The following is a 25,939-nucleotide window of genomic DNA, read 5'->3' as shown; positions in this document are numbered from 1 at the left end:
GTCAAGTCCACCTCAGAAAAATGTTGATTTGAATCAATAAAGAAAAATCAGACAAGCACAATGCTGAAAATTTCATCAAAATCGGACGTAAAATAAGAAAGTTATGACATTTCAAAGTTTCGCTTATTTTCAACAAAATAGTTGAACGAGCCAGTTACATCCAAATGAGAGAGTCGATGATGTCACTCACTATTTCTTTTGTTTTTTTATTGTTTGAATTATACAATATTTCAATTTTTACGAATTTGACGATTAGGACCTCCTTGCCTGAAGCATAAAATGTCAAAATAATGGAATTCCACATGTTCAGGGAGGAATGAAACTTAATTTCACATGACAATGATGAGAAAATAACAATATTTCATATAATTAAATCAAAAGAAATAGTGAGTGAGTGATGTCATCAATTCTCTCATTTGGATGTAACTGGCTCGTTCATATAACTATTTTGTTGAAAATAAGCGAAACTTTAAAATGCCATAACTTTCTTATTTTACATCCGATTTTGATGAAATTTTCAGTGTTATGCTTGTTGAATTTTTCACTTTTTATTCAAATCAAGTTTTTGTTGGGTTGGACTTGTCCTTTAAGTGAAATATATACTAAAGTAATGGGGAGAGTTGTTCACAAGTGACATCACACATCTTTGTCGCATTGCCAATTTGAGGATCTCCATAGCATTAGTGATCGCAATATTCAAATGCTCATAACTTTCTCATTATTTGTCCGATTTTTCTCAAACTTTTGTTGATCTGTTTCTTTGATTTTTCTGTTTTTACACAAGCTATCCTGTTCCAAAGGTTTCATTTTCCTTTAAATTGTATTTCACTACATGAACTCTTGAACATGTAATACATGTAAGTATGATGAAATAACCACTTGCAAGTCACAAGATAGCAATATATGCTTCACTGTGGTTTTGCAATCAATCAAAAGTTGAGTTTAAAGGGAAAGTTCACCCTGAAGAAAACTTTGTTGTAAAAATAGCAGAAAAAATAATAAAAAATATTGGTGAAGGTTTGAGGAAAATCAGTTTAAGAGTAAGAAAGTTATTAGAGTTCAAAATTTTGGATTTGTGACGTCATAAACGAGCAGCTGCCCCATGTGTTATGTAATATAAAATGTATGAATTTCAAATTTTGTATGGTTCCTGATGACTTAATTTTGTTTTCTTTTCATGATCTGGTGTGAAATCATTTGTCTATTGATATACAAAAGTTACAGTGAAAACCATTTTCAATTTTCTGAGAAAATGACATTTCATTGATTTTTTACCATTCGCTATGTAGGAATGCTGCTCGCATATGACGTCACAAATCAAATAATTGAAATTCTAATAACTTTTTAATTATTTGATGAATTTTTCTCAAACCTTCGGCAATATTTTTTATTATTTTTTCTGCTATTTTTACAATAAACTTTTTGTCAGGGTGAACTTCCCCTTTAATGGGTTTTGGAAACTGTTCATAGATTTCAAACATAAAAAGGCCTTGCAAAATTGTAACATGTTTACTTTTGAATCTCTAAAACTGCATTCCTTTTAAAGATGTTACTATGACATTTTGTTATTCCCTATTAGCTCTCTTACATGAACAATGTATTCTCTTAATAATGACCACGTTCTTTGTATCCCTTTCCCCTGTCTCTGTCTCCTTCCCTCTCTCTCTTATCTTCTACTTCTTCTTTTCCGATATTTTTAAATTGTATAATAATAATTAAAGATTTGTATAGCGCACATATCTGTCGATGACACTCAAGGCGCACAATTAACTTAATTAAATTAAATTGTACATCCTTTTTCACTACATGAACTCTTGAACATGTAATACATGTAAGTATGATGAAATAACCACTTGCAAATCACAATATGGCAATTAATATACATGTATGCTCCATTGTGGTTTTGCTATTAATCAAAAGTTGAGTTGAGTGGGTTTTGGAAACCGTTCATAGATTTAAAACATAAATAGGCCTTGCAAAATTGTAACATGTTTACTTTTGAATCTCTAAAACTGCATTCGTTTTAAAGATGTTACGATGAATAGGCCTTGCAAAATTGTAACATGTTTACTTTTGAATCTCTAAAACTGCATTCCTTTTAAAGATGTTACGATGAATAGGCCTTGCAAAATTGTAACATGTTTACTTTTGAATCTCTAAAACTGCATTCCTTTTAAAGATGTTACGATGACATTTTGTTATTCCTCATTAGTTCTCTTACGTGGACAATGTATTCTCTTAATAATGACCACGTTCTTTGTATCCCTTTTCCCTGTCTCTGGCTCCCAACCCCCCCCCCCTCTCTCTTATCTTCTTCTACTTCTTCTTTTCCGATATTTTTAAATTGTACATCCTTTTTTTCACTTCATGAACTCTTGAACATGTAATACAATACGTAATTAAGATGAAATAACCACTTGCAAGTCACAATATAGCAATATACATGTATGCTCCATTGTGGTTTTGCTATCAATCAAAAGTTGAGTTTAATGGTTTGGAAACTGTTCATAGATTTAAAACATAAAAAGGCCTTGCAAAATTGTAACATGTTTACTTTTGAATCTCTAAAACTGCATTCCTTTTAAAGATGTTAAGATGACATTTTGTTGGATAAAACTTGTGTGTGTCTTTCAAATTTCTTATTCATTACATTGAATTTAAATGTGTGACTACATTCTGTTGGTTCTTTGAGGATCAAATAAATGTCTTTTCAAAGTGATAATTTATTAATCAAAGTAAAAATTACTCCCAATGTAATTGTTTTTGAGGATTGAAGAAGCAAATCAGTGTGAAGCATCTTTGAAATCTAGATGGATAGTATAAATATATGTCATTTCTGGTGAATAATTTGAATGTTTGTATTTTCCGTATGAGTTGATACACATACATAATAATGAAATAAGAAAATCCTGTGTCTTGGTTAGCATCTTGCCCCCAATGCGCAACAAAAAACCCCTCATTATACACTTCTCTGTGCAGGAAACTGCTCAGATACCAAGGGGGTGTTTCATAAAGCTGTTCGTAAGTTTAAGAACGTTCGTAACTTTAAGAACGACTGGTAATCCTTTCTTGTTGTAGATGGTATATACATTGGCGATGGCTTATCACGTAAGAAAGGATCACCAATCGTTCTTAAAGTCGCTCGTAACCTACGAACAGCTTTATGAAACGGCCCCCTGTTCCAATACACACCCGGCCATCTCTTCTGCTTAGAATGGATGGACACGGTTCATTAACAAGTTGTTTACCCCCGCTGCGTTATGTTGGGTCTTTCGTTAGGAAAACATCGCTCCCAGTCTGGGTGCCTCATTACGCTGATGAGGGAGTAAGATCGAGCATGCCTGTCATGGCAAGAGAAGCCTCTGTAGGTGGTTTCAAACCGCCTCGATCGTAAGAATTCCCGTTAAATTACAAGAACCTTTTTAGGCTATTATTCCTGCATTCACACTGCCCCGAAACATACCCTTTGGGATAAGTTTCTGAAGTTACGAGCATGCACAGTATGGTCTGATAAGCAGGCAAGGCGCGAGATTCAAAATCACTACCTCAGCAGCCACCCTCGGCGCCCGCGCCCAACTACGCGCTGGGCTAAAAGTTCCTGTAAGTTGCTTTCACATTGCCAAAATACCTGCGACCTTACAAAAATCCCTGCGAAAGTTCTCGTAATTTTGACAAGTACCTACTATTTTCTTTCGGGGAGATTATGTGTAATTTGCTTTCACATTGCCAAATTTACCCTGTACAGGAAATACCTGGAACTGAAGAAAATTGAGGCGGTCTGAAACCGCCTTGTGTTAAATGAAGAAGACAGGATGATGTAAGGATGGAGTGGTATTTTAAATATCACCTCTCAGGCGTTACTTTTCAGGATGGTGTGGTAGGAACACTACAAAAACAGTGGTGTTTGCTTGTGTTTTATTTCCGAAATCATTAAAACAAAAAAATAGCTTCATATATAACAACATAATAATATATGGTTGGATAGCCCATTTCATAGCTGTTTAGCATGTTTAAACAGCTGCTCTGTTCTTACATGGGGTCCAATATAATGATGATAATATATATAAACAATGGTATAGACATTTCATAAAACATAGACATTTCATAAAATAAAATGTCTAACTTAATCTAAATTTATTATTCGATGGTTTGACATAAAATCCAATAGAGAATTGTGAAAGTGTCCACCCATCTAACTGTTGATTATGTAAATACCCAATTTAGTCTTTTATTACACTGATTAATGTTTTTTTGGCAATAAATATTAAAGGGATTGCAGATTTCAAATATCTCATGAATTCATCATCAATGTTTGATTTAGTGGGTATTTTCTTTGGGGGGGGGGGACCACACTGCTGGCCTGGCATTTTTAATCAAGCATGGTGGTGCATGATGTTAGTTTGTCTCCCATTGGTGCTATTATAATAAAGTATTTGTTATTTCAACACTATTTGATGTTGCATTCAAAATCCACAGTGTAAATACACTCAACATTTCAAGGATTTGAAATGAATCCAGATTGGCTGTGGATAGCGACCAGCCATTGGATATGTTTTAAATCTGAAGGATTAACTTTTAAATGTGAAAAGATACAAATTCAAATATTCAACTTTATATTTAAATCCACTAGGTTTAAATCTAAATCTAATATTTGGCCCAAATTGCGAACTTGACATCGGAGTCATGAAATATAAAGCGAAAGCAGTATAGGCCTAAGCGAAATTTGTGACAGTAAGTCATGTGATTGACTATACTTAGGAGCCACCAGGCTGTCACTTTCTGTGTGATCAAAATGTTAGCCAGTGATGGATGAAAAGAGGTTTGATGACCACTCCTCCCCTTTTACATTAATTACATTCATGCTTAAATGCTTCTATCTGGGCTACAGTAGTGAAATAGCAAATTAACCTTGACATTATCTTTGAAATGGAAGTAAGTTAGAATTATTAAAGCAATCAGTGTAATTGGGTGGGAATTTGTTAATGGATAAGATGTGCTTTTTAAGCCCTGCCCTAGATGATACTGGTGATAGTATGAGGTATAAACAATATAATATGCCACATATACATGAAGGGTGTCATATTATGAACCAGTTTTCTGTAACAGTATATTATAAATTTTCGCTAAATAATGCATTGATGGAATGCAAAATTGAATTAAAGGAAAAAATAATGTTTAATGGATAAGATTTAATCTTTATGCCCCCCCTATAAAAAGCATGATGAAGATATTAAGGTATGAAATATATATACTAGATAGTGGCTGATCACATTGCAATGTAGGAACCAAAGTCGTAGGTATACAGTAAAGAAGGTATCATTTGAATTCAATTAGACAACTATATTTTGCATTATTTGTATCAGTCCTATAAGAAACAATAATTTGCCAGTTGCTGCTATATGGATAATGATCTCTAGCATTCATTTCTATTGTTATTTATCATATCTTATTAGGCCTATATGTATTTGGGGGGGGGGGGTTTTGGGGGGGTAAATTTTTAAAAATTTTGGCACTATAGTGCCACTATTGAGCAATTTATTCTAGTGAGAAATTATTAATAAAAATTGAATTGTTAAATTGAAACTTATTTTCTAGATTTATACATGGCATTACCCACCCTTCAACATGATTCTCCTGAATTTTTTGAAGCATTATTGATCTCTTGTGATGAGTCATAATCTTCTTTCCAGTTTCCCCATTTATTTCCCCGATCCCCTCTCTGTTTGTCTGTCTGTCTCCCTCTTTTACTTTCCTTTGTCGTACTATCCTATTGCTCTCTCTCTCCTAACATTCTCTCCCTTTGCCCTGTCCCATCCATTTGATCACTCAGTCTGCAATGTAAGCCGATGAGTGATTAGAAAATGTTCCACGATAATTAGACCAGGGAATAGTCTGTCTTTCTGAGTTCCTTGATTAGACCAAGTCTATCCCATTAATCTAATCATCATGCCTGTAAGCATGCATCTATCCAGCTGCGGATGTTACGTGATGGAAGGAGTCTAAGAGAATGCGGGTTTCTGGGGATCGTGCGGATAAACATTTCCCATTGTGTGTTAAGAAATTCATAAAAAATAAAGTTGAAATTAGAGGGTCCATTGTTTACTACCAGTGGATAGGATATATATCAGACATTCTATATCAGACCAGAAATGGTACCTCAATTAGCTCATTTTAAAAATAAATCAGCATTTATGAAGACATCTCGTTCCTGGGTCAAATTCATCACCTGAAATGGTAGAGTAGCCCTATAGTTCTTCCACCAGCCAAATGTAGTTTCAAGGTCATCAGTATTTTTTCCCCAATTTGAGCAAAGTATGTTCCATATGTGCCCTCCCTGTATATCAGTAGATGGATGGCCAACATGTTCATACACTTTTTTGTCAATTAGCAATATCAAAATTAAAAACATTGAAAGGGGAAGATCACCCTGAAGAAAACTTTGTTGTAAAAATAGCAGAAAAAATAGTAAAAAATATTGGTGAAGGTTTGAGGAAAATCCGTTAAAGAGTAAGAAAGTTATTAGAGTTCAAAGTTTTGGATTTGTGACGTCATAAACGAGCAACTGCCCCATGTGTTATGTAATATAAAATGCATGAATTTCAAATTTTGTATGGTTCCTGATGACTTAATTTTGTTTTCTATTCATGATTGGGTGTGAAGTGATTTGTCTATTGATATACAAAAGGTACAGTGAAAACCATTTTCAATTTTCTGAGAAAATGACATTTCATTGATTTTTTACCATTCGCTAAGTAGGAATGCTGCTCGCATATGACGTCACAAATCAAATAATTGAAATTCTAATAACTTTTTAATTATTTGATGAATTTTTCTCAAACCTTCGGCAATATTTTTTATTATTTTTTCTGCTATTTTTACAATAAACTTTTTGTCAGGGTGAACTTCCCCTTTAAGTGGGTTGGATCGAATGAATATCTTTTGCGTTCCTGTTGGTTGTAATCAGGCTTGTGGCACCTGTACTGGGACTGAAAATTTCAGGCTGCATTTTACCCTGGACATAAACTAGTTTTTAAGTTTTCTAGTTCAAACCATGGTTGCTTTATGTTAATAAATTCAGCATATTTCTATAAACATGAAGTGCTTAAAAAGTTTAATTTTTCCAAAAACAATTCTGCAGAATCATGGAGCAATTTTCAGATTAAATGCAACTTAATGTACGGAACAAAAATATCCAAATCATGATTCTGCAATGTGATATGTGGTTTTGATAGTGTAAAAAATCAAGATTGAATGTATCTCAATTCAAATATATATTTTATGTTCATAATTTTATTTTTTATTCTAGTTTTGGGATTCCAGTCTGAGAAATTTCACTAAACACACCCCTCGGCATATATTCTTCATTTTTCATGGAGAATGAATTACAAATTGCTGACTTCAGAATCATAAAAATATTTTGCTGTTCAAAGTCAAATCATTTACACAAGACTGGCAGTAATGAAGACTGGAGAGTTGATATCACATATTTCATTTACTATTGTAAAAATTTTATATAATATATTTATTACGACCCAATCAAAATTTTTTTTAATATATTATATTTCCTCCCAAATCAAATATTTGATGATTATGTAATAAAATGCAAAAGTGAAATGTTGGAATATGAAACTTTGAACTCATTTAATGCTGTCATTCCATCTGAAGAATTACATTCAAGATTTATTAAGAAGTGCTTCACATTGAAAATAAGAATGATGTTATTATGAAAGCTCCACATTTATCTCTTTTTCCAGAAATATTTACATTTTAAATGTGAATGATATTTCTGAAACAAGAGAAGAGAAAATATATTGACTTTTGGTTTGTATCTCTGCCCTTTTCATTTTATTTTATAGGAAAGCCAGAGTATGACTTTCTACGCCCACTTGCTTATCAGGACACTGATGTTGTTATTATATGCTTTGACATCTCGGAACCAACCACCCTAGATTGCATCTCACAGAGGGTAAGTTCTTGTGGTGGTGGTGGTGGTCTTGGTGAGGAAGAATGATGATGGTGAAGATTTATGCAGAGAATTGGTGATGGTGATGATGACGACGATGATGATGATGACAGCAACAAAGATGATGATGATGATGGTGATGATTATGGAGGCGGTGGTGGTGGTGATGATGATGGTGATGGTGAGCATGGGCTTAATGGTGATGATGGTAGTGATGATGATGCGAAGGATGATGGTGGAGCGTTGTGGCCCAGTGGATAGGTCTTCTGACTTTGAAACAGAGGGTCGTGGGTTTGAATCCCAGCCATGGCGTAATTTCCTTCAGCAAGAAATTTATCCACATCGTGCTGCAATCGACCCAGGTGAGGTGAATAGGTACCAGGCAGGATTAATTCCTTGAATGCATGAGCGTTGAAAGGCAGCTCGAGCTAAAGCCGGGGTAATAACAAAGTGCCTCGGAATAGAATATTTCTAGATAGATGGCGCTATATAAATGCCTATTATTATCATTATTATTATGGTGGTGGTGATGGATGGTGGTGGTGGTGATGATGATGATGATGATGATGCTGATGATGATGATGGTGGTGATGATGGTGGTAGTGGTGGTGGTGGTGATGATGATGATGGTGATGATGGTGATGTTGGTGGTGGTGATGATGATGATGATGATGATGATGGTGATGAATGACTTTTAAGGTTTCAAAACTGACCCTGCTAATCTGATGTTATCACATCACTTCATGATAAATTGCATTAGCTATGCAGTGAAATAGGAAAGAGCTTTGGATGAACATCACATTACATTGGATGAATAAATGTCTGCTAGTGCTGACTTGTCATGTTATCAATACATCAAAAAGCTCTGAAAATATATAAGATCTGTATCCTAGCCTTCACTTCATCTCTCTCAAATTGAGCTCTGATTGTCTTCTCAATAATTCATCTTTGTCTATTCACGACGATGATGCCCTGCCTACATAGACACCTCCAAATTGCTCATGTTTCAGAATTCAGTAAGATTCCATGCCGTTACCATGGATATCTGCTGTTATTTGTGCATTGGACAGTGCAGACAGGTAAATTGAATTGAACTGCGGGGTAGGTGTTTTTTGCCTCAGGGATCCTCCCCGTCCCTTAATATTTGCATTATCTGACTGGAGGCATGCATTGTCACTTTCAATTCCAAATCTTCTCGTCAAATTTCATGAGTAGAGATGAGCAGGGTGGGCTGCATTGGGAGTTGAATTTCATTGGATTATGAAGTGCTGTTTGTGAAGAAATGAGAGAAGAGAGAGGGGAATAAGAGAAAGAGAAAAAAAAGATAGAAGAGAGAGAGAGAGGGGGGTGATAGAAAAAAGATATATTTGGAGAGATTGTAATGTTTGTTCATGTTTATGTTTGAGAGTCATGAGGAAGCATCATGGTGCAGTGGTTCTGATTCTCTTTTTCAGAAGGACATGGGTTCAAATCCTTCTCTAAACATTAATTCCTTCCATAGCCGTATGCAGATTTTTTTTTGCTGAACTGGTAATTGAACTTTTGATGAACTTTTGGGCCTGTTAATCGTTTAGTACAGAAGACCTACATGTACATGTACAGTAGTTGCACTGTATAAATGTATATTTACCTGAAATTAAATGTTGCAAATAAATCTGCAGAATCATGCTTTTGAATGGATCTGTAATTTTAAACATTTCAGGTTTTCATTTTGAAACCTTTCATTTTTACGACTACTACATGTATAAACCAAAAATGCTCACAAGTACAGAACTTTGTTTAGATTTTAATGAACGTCGATGCAAATCAGTCTCTTGAATTGATAGTTGATTGTACTTTCAGTAGAATAGAGAGATACACTTGTATCGGGGAATATCCATTTCCCAACCTACGATATAGGCTATTACTTGAGATCAAATGCAAAACTAATTAGTGCAGTCATTAATGGACATTAATATCTTGTTCCAATTTCCTCGTCTAATTAATAACCATGAAAAGTGTCAATTCATCCAGACATTGCAACATTGTGTTTTTCCTCCTTTGTTTTGTTTAGTTTTGTATGATAGGTGAAGGGAATGTGAATATGAGTTTTTAAACCTCAACATGCAGTTTTCAAGACTTCTTAATTTGTGAAGTAGATTCAATCTAGATGGGTGGCAATCCTAGAATTGGTTCGGCACCCTCGAATTTCGAATTTGTCGCCTGTGAGAGAGGGTTGTCTCGTCCTCACTAGATCGCCGTTCCTGTACTGTAATTTCTCTTCGTTAAAACAAATTTCAATTCGGGTTGGGTTCCCTCTTTGAATAGATGTATGATCTCAATCCTTGATGTTGATTTTACATTTTTAAAAGCGGCTTGTATACTTTGAGAAAAAGAAAAATATTTATAAATCTAATATTTGGTTCATCAATGTCAGATCCATACCCCGTACATGGATTTCCTTTTAGTGGATGATTGAGCATGTTTTCAAATTGTTGCAGCATCAATACTACTGTTCATGATTGCAATGGACAGAATAGTCCTTGAGGTGAGGTACAGAGAAGGATGTTTACAAGGAGGTCTGGGGCCGATTGCACGAAAGGGTCTTTCCAAGGACCGTCTTTCGTGTCGCCCATCTTTTATGATACGCTATAAGCGGAGTGTTTCTGAAATATATGATAAAGAATAAGATTCGTTAGCTTGCTTTTAAATCAAATTTTTATACAATTTCATGATATATCACATCATTTTGCAAACAAATATTTTGTTTATTTTAACGGACGAATGAAATATGTTTGCAGATGATTTATTTGAAATGCGTTTCACATGGCGCATCATAAAAGATGGGCGACACCAAAGACGGTCCTTGTAAAGACCCTTTCGTGCAATCGGCCCCTGATATTTAAAAGAAGCAGAGAAAGGCAAAGTGGGATGCTCCGGGCTGATAATATTTATATCTAAATATATAGAGTAAAATTCACAGAGCAAAATGCTAAAAATTTGATCAAAATCGGATAACAAATAACAAAGTTATTGAATTTTAAAAATTTGAATTATTCCGGTGAAACAGTTTCTAGGCATGTCTTCATGAATATTCATTAGGTGGGCTGATGATGTCACATCCCCACTTCCCTTTCATGTTATTACATGAAATCATATTTGTTTCATTTTTTCATAAATATGTGAATGATTTGTCTCCATTATTATGAAATAAGTTGCAGCAAGAAATAACTAAAGCACTAAATCAGTTATCAATCATATTGTTTAAGTTCTTTGTAGAAAATTTTGAAAAAACCTAATTTCATATGATAAAATACAAAATCTTATTTTTTATTCATAAAGTGTACTTATGAAAGGGGGCATTCACCCTACAAGCTCTGCTTTTTAGTTGGTCTCCTTCTCTTTCGATTTCATAGTATTATTGTATTATAGAAATGATTTATATGTTATATTTTGTAAATGTGTATATTGAACTATCATTGTAAATTTTAAAAAAATAAAGAGAAAATAAATGAATTGAATTAAAAAAAATAACAAGTGGAGATATGTCATCATCAGCCCACCTAATGAATATTCATGAAGACATGCCTAGAATTGTTTCACCGGAATAAGGCAAATTTTTAAAATTCAATAACTTTGTTATCCAATTTTGATCAAATTTTCAGCAGTATGCTCTGTGAATTTAACTCTATTCGTTGAGATATAAATATCTTCATTCTGGAGCATCCCTTTAATGTCTTGAGGCAGGTATTGGTATAGAGGTAGTCTAGTTCTAGACGATTTCAGTTGAATTCTATTCTCCGTCGTATACACAATACCATCCCGTATGTGCGTACGACCAAGCCGAATGAGCCCGCCAATCCGAGAACCTGTACACACTCTGGTGTACAGATTCTCTGATTGCGCGCTAGGCGGCTTGTACGTAAGGGGTAGTACGATACTACAGAGAATAGAATTTAACTGAAAACGTCTATATTAGACTAGTATATAGTGGGTGTTTGGGAGGTGTTCATTAGAAAAATATGACATGCAGAGCAACTTCAAAAGCAGATGAGAAAAAGTAGTAGGCTGAAATTAAAAACAGTCTCAAAATATCCAGAAAGAGAGAGAAAAAATACAGTGCAGTGAAGGTGTTTGGATATTCCCAGCAGCCCAAACCAATCACCTTCTCCTTCCTCCTTTTTTAGCAACCCCTTATCTTCTCTCTCTCCATCTCTCTTTAATAGGGTGTGTTCAATGTTGGTTTCAAGATTTAAACGGCAACATGAATCATGATTGAAAACCCGATTACAAAACAATGATATAATCAATGAGAAACAAAGGGTTTGTTCAATGTCCTTCATTCCCGGTCAAGTAAACGTCTTTCAAATCATGATTCGGAGGAAAATTCAAACATAAAAAAGATGCGTTTGCAAATGCGATCAGCTCAGATTTTAGGATCTTCAGCATCGCGAATGCGACATTTAACACAACTGAGTTTTGTCTTTAAATTTGCTCTCGCAGTGGAAGCCTACACAAGAAGGTGCCAGATTTGATCTTTCCTGACTAAAACTGCACACTATTAAGCTGCACTAACAAAAGCGGGAAATTCAAAGATGATCGACAATTAATCAGCTTTATATTTTGCAACACTGAACAGTGCACTGCTGATCATGTTTGTGTTCTGTGTTCTGTAATTGAGTTTTCAATCATGATTCATGTTGCTGTTAAAAATTGGCATTGAACAGACCCTTAATTCTCTCTCTCTTCCACTCTCTCTTCAATATCACTTACATGTATCTTGCTCCCTATAACCAATAATCACTCTACCCTTGGCATTCATTTGACATAAAAAATGGTGCTCATTTCTCAGCGACAACTTTCTTCAGGTTCACCTGAACCTTTCTGAAGTATAAAGCAAGAGCAGAATAAATTATATGTTACATGAACATGCTCCCAATATCACAATAGTAGTTTCTCGTTGCCAATGGCTATGTATCACACGTTCACAACAGCTCTGAAATATTTTCTCACCAAATATTATTTTCAAAGTACCAGGAACAAGCCACAGTTCATCTACACTCTCACGTTTCCTTCAGTAAACAGTGGAAAATAAATTTGTACTTGAAGCAATGGTCCAATGTCAAGTACTGTTGAGAGTGAAAGTCGATACTGCCATGAGGATGTCCATTGGTACACAAAACTGTAGAATATTGTAGAAGATATTAGTTTAAATTGCCAATCCAATATGACAGTCATTTGATATAGCACCTCTTATCCTTTAAAGCTCAACCCCTGGAAAATATTAATTCAAATCAGTAGAGAAAAATCAAAGATGTGCACCGTTGAAAATCATCAAAATCAGATGTAAAATTAGAAAGTTATGACATTTTTAAGTTATGCTTTTTTGACATGCAAATCGGAGGGTCAATAATGCATCTTGCTGAGTTTATAACTGGTAATTCCACATGTTCAAAGAGGAATTAAACTTTTGTTTACAGGATAATGAGGAGAAAATTAGAATATTTACTACGATAAAATAGAAAAGAAATAGTGAGTGAGTGACATCATTAGTTCCCTCATTTGCATACCAAATTGGATGTGCATATAACCGTTTGGTTAAATTAAGCAACATATTGTAACTTTCGTATATTTTATATCCGATTTTGATGAAATTTTCAATATTATGCTTGTTAGAATTTTCTATATTTATTCAAATTGATTTTTTGTAGGGGTGGGCTTGTCCTTAAATGTTTCAATCATGCTTGGATGTATGTCACACAAGAAGGATGATAAATAATAACATAATTTTTTCACTAGCAATGCTGCGATATTTACATATAATGATATTAATTACTTGATTTAATTTTTTTATGTAAAGCACCATTTCCCCGGGGGGGCCACTTCCATTCACGAGTGGATACCATGCGCGACCATGGGGTCTCGAAAAGCACCCTAAACACGTAATTTCCATATTCTGAAAATGCACCCCTTAACAAGTATTGGCGTGTGAAACCCTACCCTTAACAAGTATTGGAAACAAAACGATACTCTTGGCAAATATTTCCTGAAATGAACCCCTAAACAAGTAAAGGAATGTTTTATTGTTACGGGTCCTTTGGTTGTCGGCTTTACCTTATTTGGTTTAGTACGACCCCACCTTCTACACCTCGCGCAAATAGGACTCTAAACACGTAGTGTTGGGGCAAAAAGGACATCCTTTATAAAACATTTTAATTTTGTTTTATCATCCCGCAAATTCGACCCTAAACACGTAATTTTACTAGCGAAATAGATACCCTTTTTTCATTATTTTTGTGTTTTTGACACCCTTTTCACGTTACGTACGTAACGTGCCCTATCGTGAAAAAGACATCCTTTTTACGTGTTTTTTTGGTCGCGCATGGTATCCACTCGCCAATGTAAGTGGCCCCCCCGGGACCTTTTCCCATGGAACATGAAATGTTAAAAAGTCAAGTCCACCTCAGAAAAGTGTTGATTTGAATCAATAGAGAAAAATCAGACAAGCGCAATGCTGAAAATTTCATCAAAATCGGATGTAAAATAAGAAAGTTATGACATTTCAAAGTTTCGCTTATTTTTAACAAAATAGTTATATGAACGAGCCAGTTACATCCAAATAAGAGAGTCGATGATGTCACTCACTCACTATTTCTTTTGTTTTTTATTGTTCTTTATTGTTCGAATTATACAATATTTCAATTTTTACGAATTTGACGATTAGGACCTCCTTGCCTGAAGCACAAAAAGTTAGGCCCCCATCTCACTAGGATGGCGATCATGGCGACCATGGCGACCATGGCGATCTGTCTAAATCCCGCAAAGCGTAGCAGAATCGTCCTCGAATTCTATTTTTAGCCTGCGAGGCGATTGCACTACAACTTCACTGCGACGGACCTGCGCTGAAGGCGATGGTAATACGCTGGTAGTACGACGCTGCCACTCTCTTGCCACGATTTGAGGCAGATGTGATGCGCTGCTTCTGCGATCAAAGCGACCGTACAACGAGGCCCATACGCTAATTAGGACCTCGGTACGGTGGTGCTACGAATGGAACGATTGTGTTACGTTCATGATGGGCTCTTGAAACGATTTTTAGCAATCGGTATATTGATCGCGGCACATGAGACATTTTTCAGTCTATTGCAAACCTCCGACCAAGATGGATGTCCAGAATTTGGTTGGACTTATACATCTTAGCATTATACAACAACTTCAATTAGAAGTTGAATACGAGGACCTGATACGAGGACAGTAGAAGGAGGAGGCCAAAAAGATACTGGGTCCGATCCTGGCTGTCACTTAAGTCATAATATACAATATACATTAAAATTTCACTCAAAAGATGTCGATGAGCCTAATAGTTAATATGAGGGATGCATCCAGAATTTCATAAAAGAGCATAAAAATGTTTTATATTTTGTTTATTTTTTTGCACAAAAGTTTGTCACTCGAAATTGTTAGGTAAATTCCTTTCAAATTTGCATTCAAAAAGTAGTCTACTGATGTGAGAGCACTCATAAGGGGGGGGGGGTGGCACAATGCCAGAATCCCATAAAGTGTGCTTTCCCAATCAATACATCAGTGATCGAATCATTAAAATTTTAATATTGTTTACTGTCACTGTAGTTAGAATTCATTCTATTTTTAAAACATATTCAATTTATATATTTTTGCGGAGGTAACCCATTTCGTCATCAAGACATGCGAGCGTCTTTTTTTTCTCTCTTTCAAGCTGGCTCAGCAGTTAGATTTTCATCCTCCTACTATACCTCCTCCTCCTCCTCCTCTTCCTCCTCCTCTACCACCACCATAACCTCTTGTTCGCTTCCTCTTGGACCGCCGGCATAACAGATTGGGCAGCTTCCCTTTTTGGTCCTTTTTCTGGGAAGTATATTTGAAAACGTCGTGGTGTCGCCTCGTAATCTGTTGAAAATGTGATAATCCGCTACCATTGGCACGTTGTTTCATAGCAGCGCAGACGGTCGATGCTCAATCGCTGGCCAGTCATCAGCGGCGCAGCAAAAGCGCAACGCGAATGCCTGCAGCGGGCTGAGAACGTGTGCCACATGCCAAAAAAGGGAAAGCGTCGTGGTGGAAACGGTGTGAAGCGTGTCGAGCGCAAGGCAGTCGCCTCGTAAACGGAAGCAGCGTAGCAGAATTGTCTTGGGAACGGGCCTGAAAAACACGGGCGATCGGTGCCGCTTTTAATGCGCTTCTACTATGCTTTGTGCGTTGGAGCTTCGTTACAGCTACGAATATGTCGTTTGTAATACGCTCTTGACTCGATTATGATGCGCTTTAGCACCTCCGCGATCTCGCTACGTAAGTTTTGAACATGTTCAAAATTTTGTGGCGACCAGGAAGATGGTGGCGATCCTTGCCGCTTCAGAAAAGATCAAGGTACGACGGAGAAGATTTAAAAGATCAAGCCACGTTCAAGCTACGATATACCACGCTTTGTCGATTTTTGACGATCGCAGTGGAATCGCCATCTAGTGAGATGGGGGTATTAAAATAATGGAATTCCACATGTTCAGGGAGGAATGAAACTTTATTTCACATGACAATGATGAGAAAATATAAATATTTCATATAATAAAATACAAAAGAAATAGTGAGTGAGTGATGTCATCAGTTCCTCATTTGCATACCGACCAAGATGTGCATATAACTGTTTTGTGAAATGAAGCGAAACTTTAAAATGTCATAACTTTCTTATTTTACATCCGATTTTGATGAAATTTTCAGTGTTATGCTTGTTGAATTTTTCTCTTTTTATTCACATCAAGTTTTTTTGGGTGGACTCGTCCTTTAAGACAAAAATAAGCAAGGAGACTGGAGGGAGTTTGTTACAAATGCAGGGAGCAAGAGATTGAAAAGAATTCAAGCAATGAGTATTTGTTGCTGAAACAGCAAATAAATTGATGAGAAGTATAGTTGAAAGAGATTTGTAGTAGGTATCTAAGCCTACACGTGTGTATTTTTCCTCAGATATATGGTGCCATGTATTCACAGTTCAGCTTAATAGCAGAAAGTTGTGAGAAATTGGTATCAGTTTCTATTGCCTAGAGTCTGCATCTTAAGAATGCATTTATGTAGCCTAGTATGGTTTGAACAGCTAGGGAATTCCCTGCAGTTTTCAAAAGGAAAGTTCATAATGGCTGATCTTGTAAACCTATTATTTTGTTGCATATTTCAGGATTGTGTAGCAAATATAGTTCAACAGAACAACAGAGACTGTACTGTAGCTTTTGGTCAAAAACATATAAAAAGCTGCAGAAATTGTTGTCCTAGCTGATTGCATAATTTAAAAATATTCTCTCATTGTTTTTAAATGGCAGTGGTTCCCAGAGATCCGTAAACACTGTCCGAAGTGTCCGGTGATTGTCGCTGGATGCAAGTCCGATCTACGCAACGACATCCACGTTATGACCAGGCTTACGGAGATGAAGATGATTCCAGTGTCACATGATAAGGTTTGTTTCAAGTGATTAAGAGAGGGTAAAGGCGGGGGAGTCAAATATATTGCTGTACACACGGGTGACAAAAAAAACATGTTGAAAGGGGTGTTTTTTCAGTTTTGGACGCGGGCCTGGGTGTGCACTCGTTAATGGTATCAAAAACACAAAATTTTCAAAGAAAAGGGGAAGTTTTGAAAGACTGGTCAATGGTCAATCGCAGGGTCAAATGTATGGTTTTTTCCAGAGCTTTTTTTTTTAAGACTAGCCAAACATGGTTAGGGTATGTTTTTTTCCCCCTAGGGTCATATTCTGGCGACAACTTGTTTAGGGGCCAAATGTGAAAATAAAGCCTGCGAAAAACATGTTTAGGGGTTATTTTGCACACAGAGAAAAACTTGTTTAGGGGGTGTTTGGAAATAATTTGGCCAAGCTTGTGTACAGCAATACATTTGACTGCCACCCCCCCCCCCCCCCCCCCCCCCCGAGTAAAGGAGGGGATTAGAGAGGGAATGATAGGGGAATGGGTGAGGGATAGAAAGAGGGTTGGATGGAAGTGTTTGGATTTTTAAGGATTTCTCTTCTTGTTTAAAAAGTTAGAAAATTTTATATTTTTAAGGGTTGTTTAATGATTAATGGCAGGAAATAATAAGTATAATATAGGGTATTTATATTGCGCACATATCCACCTTGTTAGGTGCTCAAGGCGCTCCTATATTACCCGGCTAAGCTAGGCCTTCATAGCGCACACAGCTTTTTAAGGAATTACTTCCTACCGGTACCCATTTACCTCACCTGGGTTGAGTGCATCACATTGTGGATCAGTTTCTTGCTGAAGGAAATTACGCCATGGCTGGGATTCGAACCAACGACCCTCTGTTTCAAAGTCCGAAGATTGATCCACTGGGCCACAACGCTATTCCATTGGCCACAAAGGCAAAAACAATTCAAATACTAAAAGAAAAATAAATTGTTGGCTTCACCCAGGACCAAAATCCAATTGAAACCAGTTGGATTTCCAACTGGTTTCAATTGGTTTCAATTGGTTTCAACTGGTTTCAATTGGTTTTAACTGGAATTTAACAATTTCCAGTTGAAACCAATTGAAACCAGTTGGGCAACTGGAAATCCTAACTGGAACCAGTTGGGCAACTGGAAATCCTAACTGGAACCAGTTGGGTAAATGGATATGACTTCCAACTGGAAATGATTTCTAACTGGAACCAGTTGGGTAACTGGAAATCCTAACTGGAACCAGTTGGGCAACTGGAAATCCTAACTGGAACCAGTTGGGTAACTGGAAATGACTTCCAACTGGAAATGATTTCTAACTGGAACCAGTTGGGTAACTGGAAATCCTAAATGGAACCAATTGGGTAACTGGAGATGACTTCTAACTGGAAAGATGGGTAACTGAATTCTAATTGGAACCAGTTGGGTAACTGGAAATAAAACTGGAACCAGTTGCATGGGTAACTGGAAATCCTAACTGGATCCAGTTGGGTAACTGGAAATGATTTCCAATTGGTTTCCAATTGGAAATTTTCCAGTTACCCAACTGGATCCAATTGAAACCAGTTAATTTGCATATTTTCTGCCAGTGTGCACAGATTAATGTTTTATGAGATTCATCATAATTTACAATGTATCTATTTAATTTTTTTCAATTTGAAGTTCCACACTTTTTTCAGATAAGTGTTTCCAATACTTAAGAGTGAAAACCATGTTCATAAATGTTATAGATTATAATTAAAACAGATTTAAAGATAATTAGTACACCACTAACTGTTACCAAATTACATCAAATGAAAATACATATATTTGAAGAACTCCAATATGAATATATGCATATGAAAGTCTGTATTTTATCAATGCCCTTTACATTGGTATTAATAGACAAATAACACTGCTTCTGTGTTGGCATGAGCAATAGTTAGTGCAAATGCTAATTAATTTGTAACTAATTAAGTTCATTCCAACTGGAAGTTCCAATTGGATCCAGTTGGAAACCAATTGGTTTCAACTGGTTCCAGTTGAAAACCAGTTGCCTCCAATTGGTTTCAACTGGAACCAATTGAAACCAGTTGCCTCCAATTGGATTTAACTGGTTTTAATAGGGAAATTGGAACAACTGGAACCAATTGAAAACCAATTGAAACCAATTGCCAACTGGTTCCAGTTGCCCAATTGGTTTTAACTGGAACCAGTTGGCAACTGGTTTTCAATTGGAACCAGTTGTTCCAATTTCCCTATTGAAACCAGTTGGCCAACTGGTTTCAATTGGTTTTGCTCTAATTGGTTTCAACTGGATTTTGGTCCTGGGCATGCACCACCTCCGTTTGATGAACTTGAGAAAAGGGGGCACTGTAGATTCCATGTCAAATGATTATTAGAAATACCTGTAACAAATCCACTACATTATAATGCATATATATATGCCCCCTTGCTATCTGCAGAAATTAATTCCATGATTATTCTTTTGTTGATACGTACAGGTAAGATGCAATGCTATGATATTCACATTGGTGAATGAAGATGAATTATACATGTATGAAATTGAAAATTGATGGTGTCATAGAAAATGTTCCATCCTTGCATGGCAATCATGATGGTATTGTTGTCTCTTTGACTCTGAATATTGACGTGATAATGGTATCGACTTTTGGACTGGGGAGTAGTGTATTAAAGTTAAGAGGATTGGGTAATGGCAAAATGAAAAAAAGGTATTACCTGTTATGAAGAAAACAAAAATTAAAGTTATTTGATTGGCTCCACTTTATCAAGTGGAAGCATTGAGGTGTAGCTGTTCTGACTCTCGCCTTGTTATCAGAGGGTCATGGGTTCGGATCCCACCATGGCCTAGCATCCTTTTGCAAGGCGCCAATCCACAAATTGCCAATCTCCACCCAGGTGTTAAATGGGTACCTGGTAGGATGCAAAAGCCTGTGTAGTATGCCTAGCAATTGAGTCTTGGAACTCTTGTTGGAATGCTCCCCAGGGAGTGGATAAGATGCATACATTGTTTGCAGGCATGCCAGGATCCGATGACCAGGGTAATAATATATCTGTAAAGCGCCTAGAGACGTTTCAATGTATTAAGCGCTATATAAAAGTGGATTATCAAATAGCCTCACCATCCCCCAATAGTAGTTATGTAATTATGATGATGATATTGATATTTATGATAATGATAATAATAATTAAATAAAACAGATAAGATATCATTTAGTAATTGAAATAGAAAAGGATTTGATGAATGAATAAATGAAATATTAGCATAGGATTAATGAATATAGAATTGATATTGAATTAATTAAGAAATGAATTTCTGCATTTATTGAACATCAGAAAACAATGAAATGAAAATGAGTGAATGAATGAAAGATATAAAAATATTGCTAAAAATACAAAACCATATTCTTTTAAGAGAAGCCAAAGAGGAGACATGATGGTTTTTTAAAATTGAAATTGAAATTAATCTTTCTTGTCTCCTCTAGAAGTTACAAGAGCAACAAGAAAATTTGCCTCACAAACAACACATTTCCTCTTCAATCTTACTTCACAGTGCTTCACTCATTGATGTATGCCATGATGAGTATGATGAATTATGGAAAGCCAAAGTACTCAAAATTGATTAATTTCTGATTCAGTATCTTGAGAGTACAGATACCCCCCCTCCCACCCTGCTAACTAGAATATATATATTCATGAATGCATCATTGTCTTAACAATGCAGTGTGCTCCCCAGGAGGGGGGACAGTAAAATTTATTACCTGTACACATGCACGACCAAATTATTTCCAAACACCCCCTAACAAGTTTTTCTCTGTGTGCAAAATAACCCCCTAAACATGTTTTCAAGTTACACATTTTGGCCTCTAAAATAGTTGTCGCCAGAATATGACCCCGGGGAAAAAGCTTTGGGGAAAAAACATACCCTAAATACAGTGTCTTTGACCCCGCAATTGACCATTCTTTCGAAACCACCCTTGTTTTGAAAATCATTGTTTTTGATACTCTTATCGAGTGCACGCACAGCCCGCGTCCAAAACTGTAAAAAAAAACTTTCAACCTGTTTTTTTAGGTCATGCATGTGTACTGCAATATATTTGACCGCCCCCTCCCCCCCGGGGGGGTGCTCCTCTGTTTCCAAAGAAACTTTTTGTACATTTCCCATATGACAAATTACGTCATTGATGGATTTCCAAATAGTTGAGATTGATCAAATCGATCACAACTCTTTTTAAGACAGGACCATGGAATAATGTGACGTATCGAACTGGTAATGGTTTTGAGTTGATGGTAGTTTATCACATGACAAGGGTCCATATCAATATTTCATTACACATAAAATTCTTGGATTTGCATAATTAACCAAACGTGTTACCTTCAAAACAGTCCAAAGGCAGTCCTCTATGCCTCTGCCATTTCAGAAATGTTCCAAAGATACCACATGCCTGTATTTCCTACTAATGCTATGGCTGATTTGTATTATTTAGTATGATACCACTTTCTGTGAGACAGACCTTTTGTATTTTTGGAAACATTCTGTAACAGAGCTGCCAAATTATACAGATTTTCTGTATTTAGTACTGAAAAACAGATGGTTTTATGCAAAATACTGATTTCTAAAGTTCCAGTTTTATGTGTACTCCTATAGTATTTCTTTGAAAATACTGATTTCCTCACCTGAACACTGATTTTTTAGCTTTTATGATACTGAAATGTTCTTGTACACACTGTTAAAAAAACCCCTGATTTTACAGAAAAAACAGAAGATTTTGCAGAAAGCAATAACAGAATCATTCTGAAATTCATAAAACAGGAATTTTTCTGCAATCTAACAGAATAGGTCTGTTTAAAAAGGGGAAAATGGTGTTTCCTTTTAAGGAAATTTGTAAGGTTACATACATGTACACCAAGTACCAATTCCCTGTAAGATTACGCAATCCGGTAAGATTACAGACCTGTGTTCTCGAGACTCTGCTGCAGGAACTTCTTTTATTTTAAGGATAAACTTTCTAACAGTGCAGGTTGGCAGAGAAGAGTTGAAATCAGAATTTCCCATCAGGGGCACATTCACAGGATACCGGGCAGTGACTGCCCAAACTCTCGTATCAATATTTTTTTCCTGTATCACATAAACACTTTGGCCCATATTTTGAACTCAGGTTAAATTAAACCCTGGTTTAAAGTTGTGGTTTAACTATGGATAGCCAATTCGGGCACGAATCACTAACAGTACAAATCCAATTTATTAACTAATTTGACACTGAAATCATTCTGAACTGTCTGGGAATGATAACTGAAGTATTTACTTCATTATTAAAGCAGAAGGAAACAAAATAGTAAGCAAAATAAATATACAATATAAACAGAATATTTGAATTTTTGGCTCTCCATACTTTTAGCACAGAGTTAGACCGTGGTCTTAGTTAAAACTGACTTCAGAATACGGACCTATGTTTTATTGTTCCTGTTTCATCTTTTGCTCTCTGTCTCCCTTCCACTCTTCCCCCTCTCTCCCTTTAATTTCTCTCTCTTGTTCCCTTCCCATATCCAATCTCATTATTAATATTGCTTCATCTCACTTTCCCCACCTCTCTATTATATTATTCTTTTTTTCTTTCTCTCCCTCTCTCACTTCTTCTCCTCTCTCTCTCTCTCTCTAATTGATCCCCATCCCCCCTTCCATTCATCTCTCTATCTCACTCTCTCTAAATATATATATTTTTCTTTTACTGTATACAGGGTAGCACGTTGGCATCCCAGATCGGAGCCGTTGCGTACGTAGAGAGCTCTGCGAGAACCAACTCATCAGGGGTACGAGAGGTCTTCGAGATGGCCGCCTTAGCGTCAATCGGCAAACTCAATCTACAAAAATCATATGTGGACTTACCGAATGAAAGCAAAAGACTTTCTATTACCGAATCTCTGAGGTTCAGGAAAAGGGCAGAGGTAATAACGCCGAAAGTGAGAGTGAAATCGATGGTGCTGGACAAAGATCGGAAGTCGTGCTTGGTCATGTGATCAGAAAAAAAGTTGCAGCTTCTCATGGATTGAATTCAGATTTGAATTCACAAGGAATCATTTTGAAGATTGTAAGTAAACTCTCATCCTGGAATGAAAGATTTAGATGCAAGCCTAGTCCAGGACCAGGAGAATGAGACCTAATTTTGAATGAAGTTGTGATGGAACAACTCTGTCTTGGCAGGACCAAGACTAACAGGAATACTTCAGAAGAGATCTGTGTGAATATTGTTAATGAATAGTAATATTCCAATTTAGGAGATTAAGGAATCCAGAGATTATTTTTTTAAATAAAGAAGTTCTGCAATTCATTTGAGGATCCTTAAGCCCTGTCACTAAAGTCTGCTCATAAAGATGTGTTGACATATCTACTCCATCAGGAATGGCTGGATCTAGTGTGGACAGTGGAAGCATCATGGTGTAGCGGTTCTGACTCTCGATTTGTAATCCAAAGGGTTATGTGATCGAACCCCACCGCAGCCTAGCGTCCTGTGGCAAGGCGTCAATCCACAATTTGCCACTCTCCCCCCAGGTGTTAAATGGGTACCTGGTAGGATGAAAAAGCCTATATAGTAATGCCTAGCAATCGAGTATTGAAATTCTTGTTAGAATGCTCCCCAGGTAGTGGGGAAAGTGCATACATTGTGTGTAGGCATGCCAAGATCAGATGACCGGAGTAATAATATATATGTATAGCGCATAGAAGTTGTTCCAATGTATTAAGTGCTATATTAAAGCGGAATATTATTAATTTTGTTGTTATTATCCAAATGAACGGCTGAAGATTGACAAGTGCTGATGTTTTTCAGATGGCCTGGTCCTAATGATCAGGCAAAGAAATAAAAATGTGTTTCATTACAATGTACATGTACGTTATCATGATTGCAAATTTGTGATCATTCCTCATAAACTTTGATCATGGTCATAAAGTTTCTTCTATAACATGTATACATTAAAAGTGTATGTGCTCCTATAACCAACACTATATACTCTTATAACTCCTATAACCATAACAAAATTGCCAAATCAAAACTGAAATCTGAATGGGATCATTCTTGCCATTTTCTTTGCCAATTTACAAATTTTTTTTTGCTATCTAGATGATGTTTGAGAATGCTATACAATTTAGCCAGTACTTTCCTTTTTTGTTAGAAAAGCAAATCATAACATGCTATCTAGCTGATGTTCGAAAATGCTATACAATTTAGCCAGTACTTTCCCTTTTTTGTTAGAAATGCAAATCATAACAGCTCTACCAGTTACAGCTCTCGATGAGGGAGAGATTCCATTAGAAAGCCCATTTGTAATGCCCTTTCACATATGGTCTGGGCCCCTGGGGTCATTGTAGGGTGGCTGTTAGGTGATCTTTTCCCTGATCTTGTCCTAATCAATTTTTGTATGATTTCGCAATCGATTTTGTTTAAAAGATCATTAAAAATGTAGCCAACCATAGAGGTGTCTTACATGTATATGATTGACGTAGGATCATTGCATTATCAGTGCAAGGGCACCATACAATTGGTGCAGAAGCATAAAGATGTCTGTACAGGGTGACCAGGGGCCTGTAACACAAAACTGAGCAATGATCGTAGAACACTTTTCTACGATCGATTGCATTGACTACAGTGTACAATCAATCGTGAAAATCAAGGGTACGATTAATTGCTAACATTTGTGTTACAGGACCCTGGGGCCGATTGCACGAAAGGGTCTTTGCAAGGACCGTCTTTCGTGTCGCCCATCTTTTATGATGCGCCATGTGAAACGCATTTTAAACCAATCATCTGCAAACATATTCTATTCGTCCGTTAAAATAAACAAAATATTTGTTTATAAAATGATGTAATATATCATGAAATTGTATAAAATTTGATTTAAGAACAAGCTAACGAATCTTATTTTTTATCATAAATTTCAGAAACACTCCGCTTATAGCGTATCATAAAAGATGGGCGACACGAAGGACGGTCCTTGGAAAGACCCTTTCGTGCAATCGGCCCCTGATGTCTGTCACAGATGGCAAGTGACAGTCCCACATTTCCGCAATTTGTTCCCCATCGCATGCAGTCCTGCCCGAGACACCGTTTTGTCCCATTCATGATTTTAAACACTTTTATGTGAGGAGAGTCAAACATTATATTTTTTCTCATATGCATAGCAGGTAAAGAAAAAAGAAAGAAATGTGATGTCGTGTTCTGAATATCGTGTCAAAATCTATCATGATGCAAAATAGTCGTAGAAAACAAACCCCGATTAGGAACCATGGAAAATGTCATCACCCTGGGCCAGTTATTTAAGTATCTAAACATGCGTTTCTTGACCTCGATGGCTCCAAAAAAATGAACCGCAATTACATACGCAGCGCGCCGATTGAAGCAAACTCGCTCGCCATCGCATGCAGTTATTTTTTATTTCTCTTTAGTAGTTTACTTATTTTGGGGCAGATTTTCTTCATTCGAAACTGAAAACAGAATAACATTGGATTTCAAAATACAATATGCCTGTG

General features: G+C 36.3%; 1 protein-coding gene across 1 annotated transcript in view; it reads left to right on the top strand.

The window, feature by feature from the left end:
• The window catches only part of LOC121426512 (rho-related GTP-binding protein RhoA-B-like), a 48,855-nt gene extending 23,791 nt beyond the window's left edge, over nucleotides 1-25,064 (top strand). The window contains exons 3-5 of the mRNA XM_041622845.1: nucleotides 7,857-7,966; nucleotides 17,287-17,421; nucleotides 23,155-25,064. Coding sequence (XP_041478779.1) covers nucleotides 7,857-7,966; nucleotides 17,287-17,421; nucleotides 23,155-23,433 — 524 coding nt within the window. The 3' untranslated portion in view covers nucleotides 23,434-25,064. The remainder of the gene's footprint in view (nucleotides 1-7,856; nucleotides 7,967-17,286; nucleotides 17,422-23,154) is intronic.
• The last annotated feature ends 875 nt before the right edge of the window (nucleotides 25,065-25,939 follow it).

This window comes from Lytechinus variegatus, chromosome 13, assembly GCF_018143015.1.
Source record: "Lytechinus variegatus isolate NC3 chromosome 13, Lvar_3.0, whole genome shotgun sequence".
NCBI lineage: Eukaryota > Metazoa > Echinodermata > Echinoidea > Temnopleuroida > Toxopneustidae > Lytechinus > Lytechinus variegatus.
This window is presented reverse-complemented; position numbering and strand designations above follow the sequence as displayed.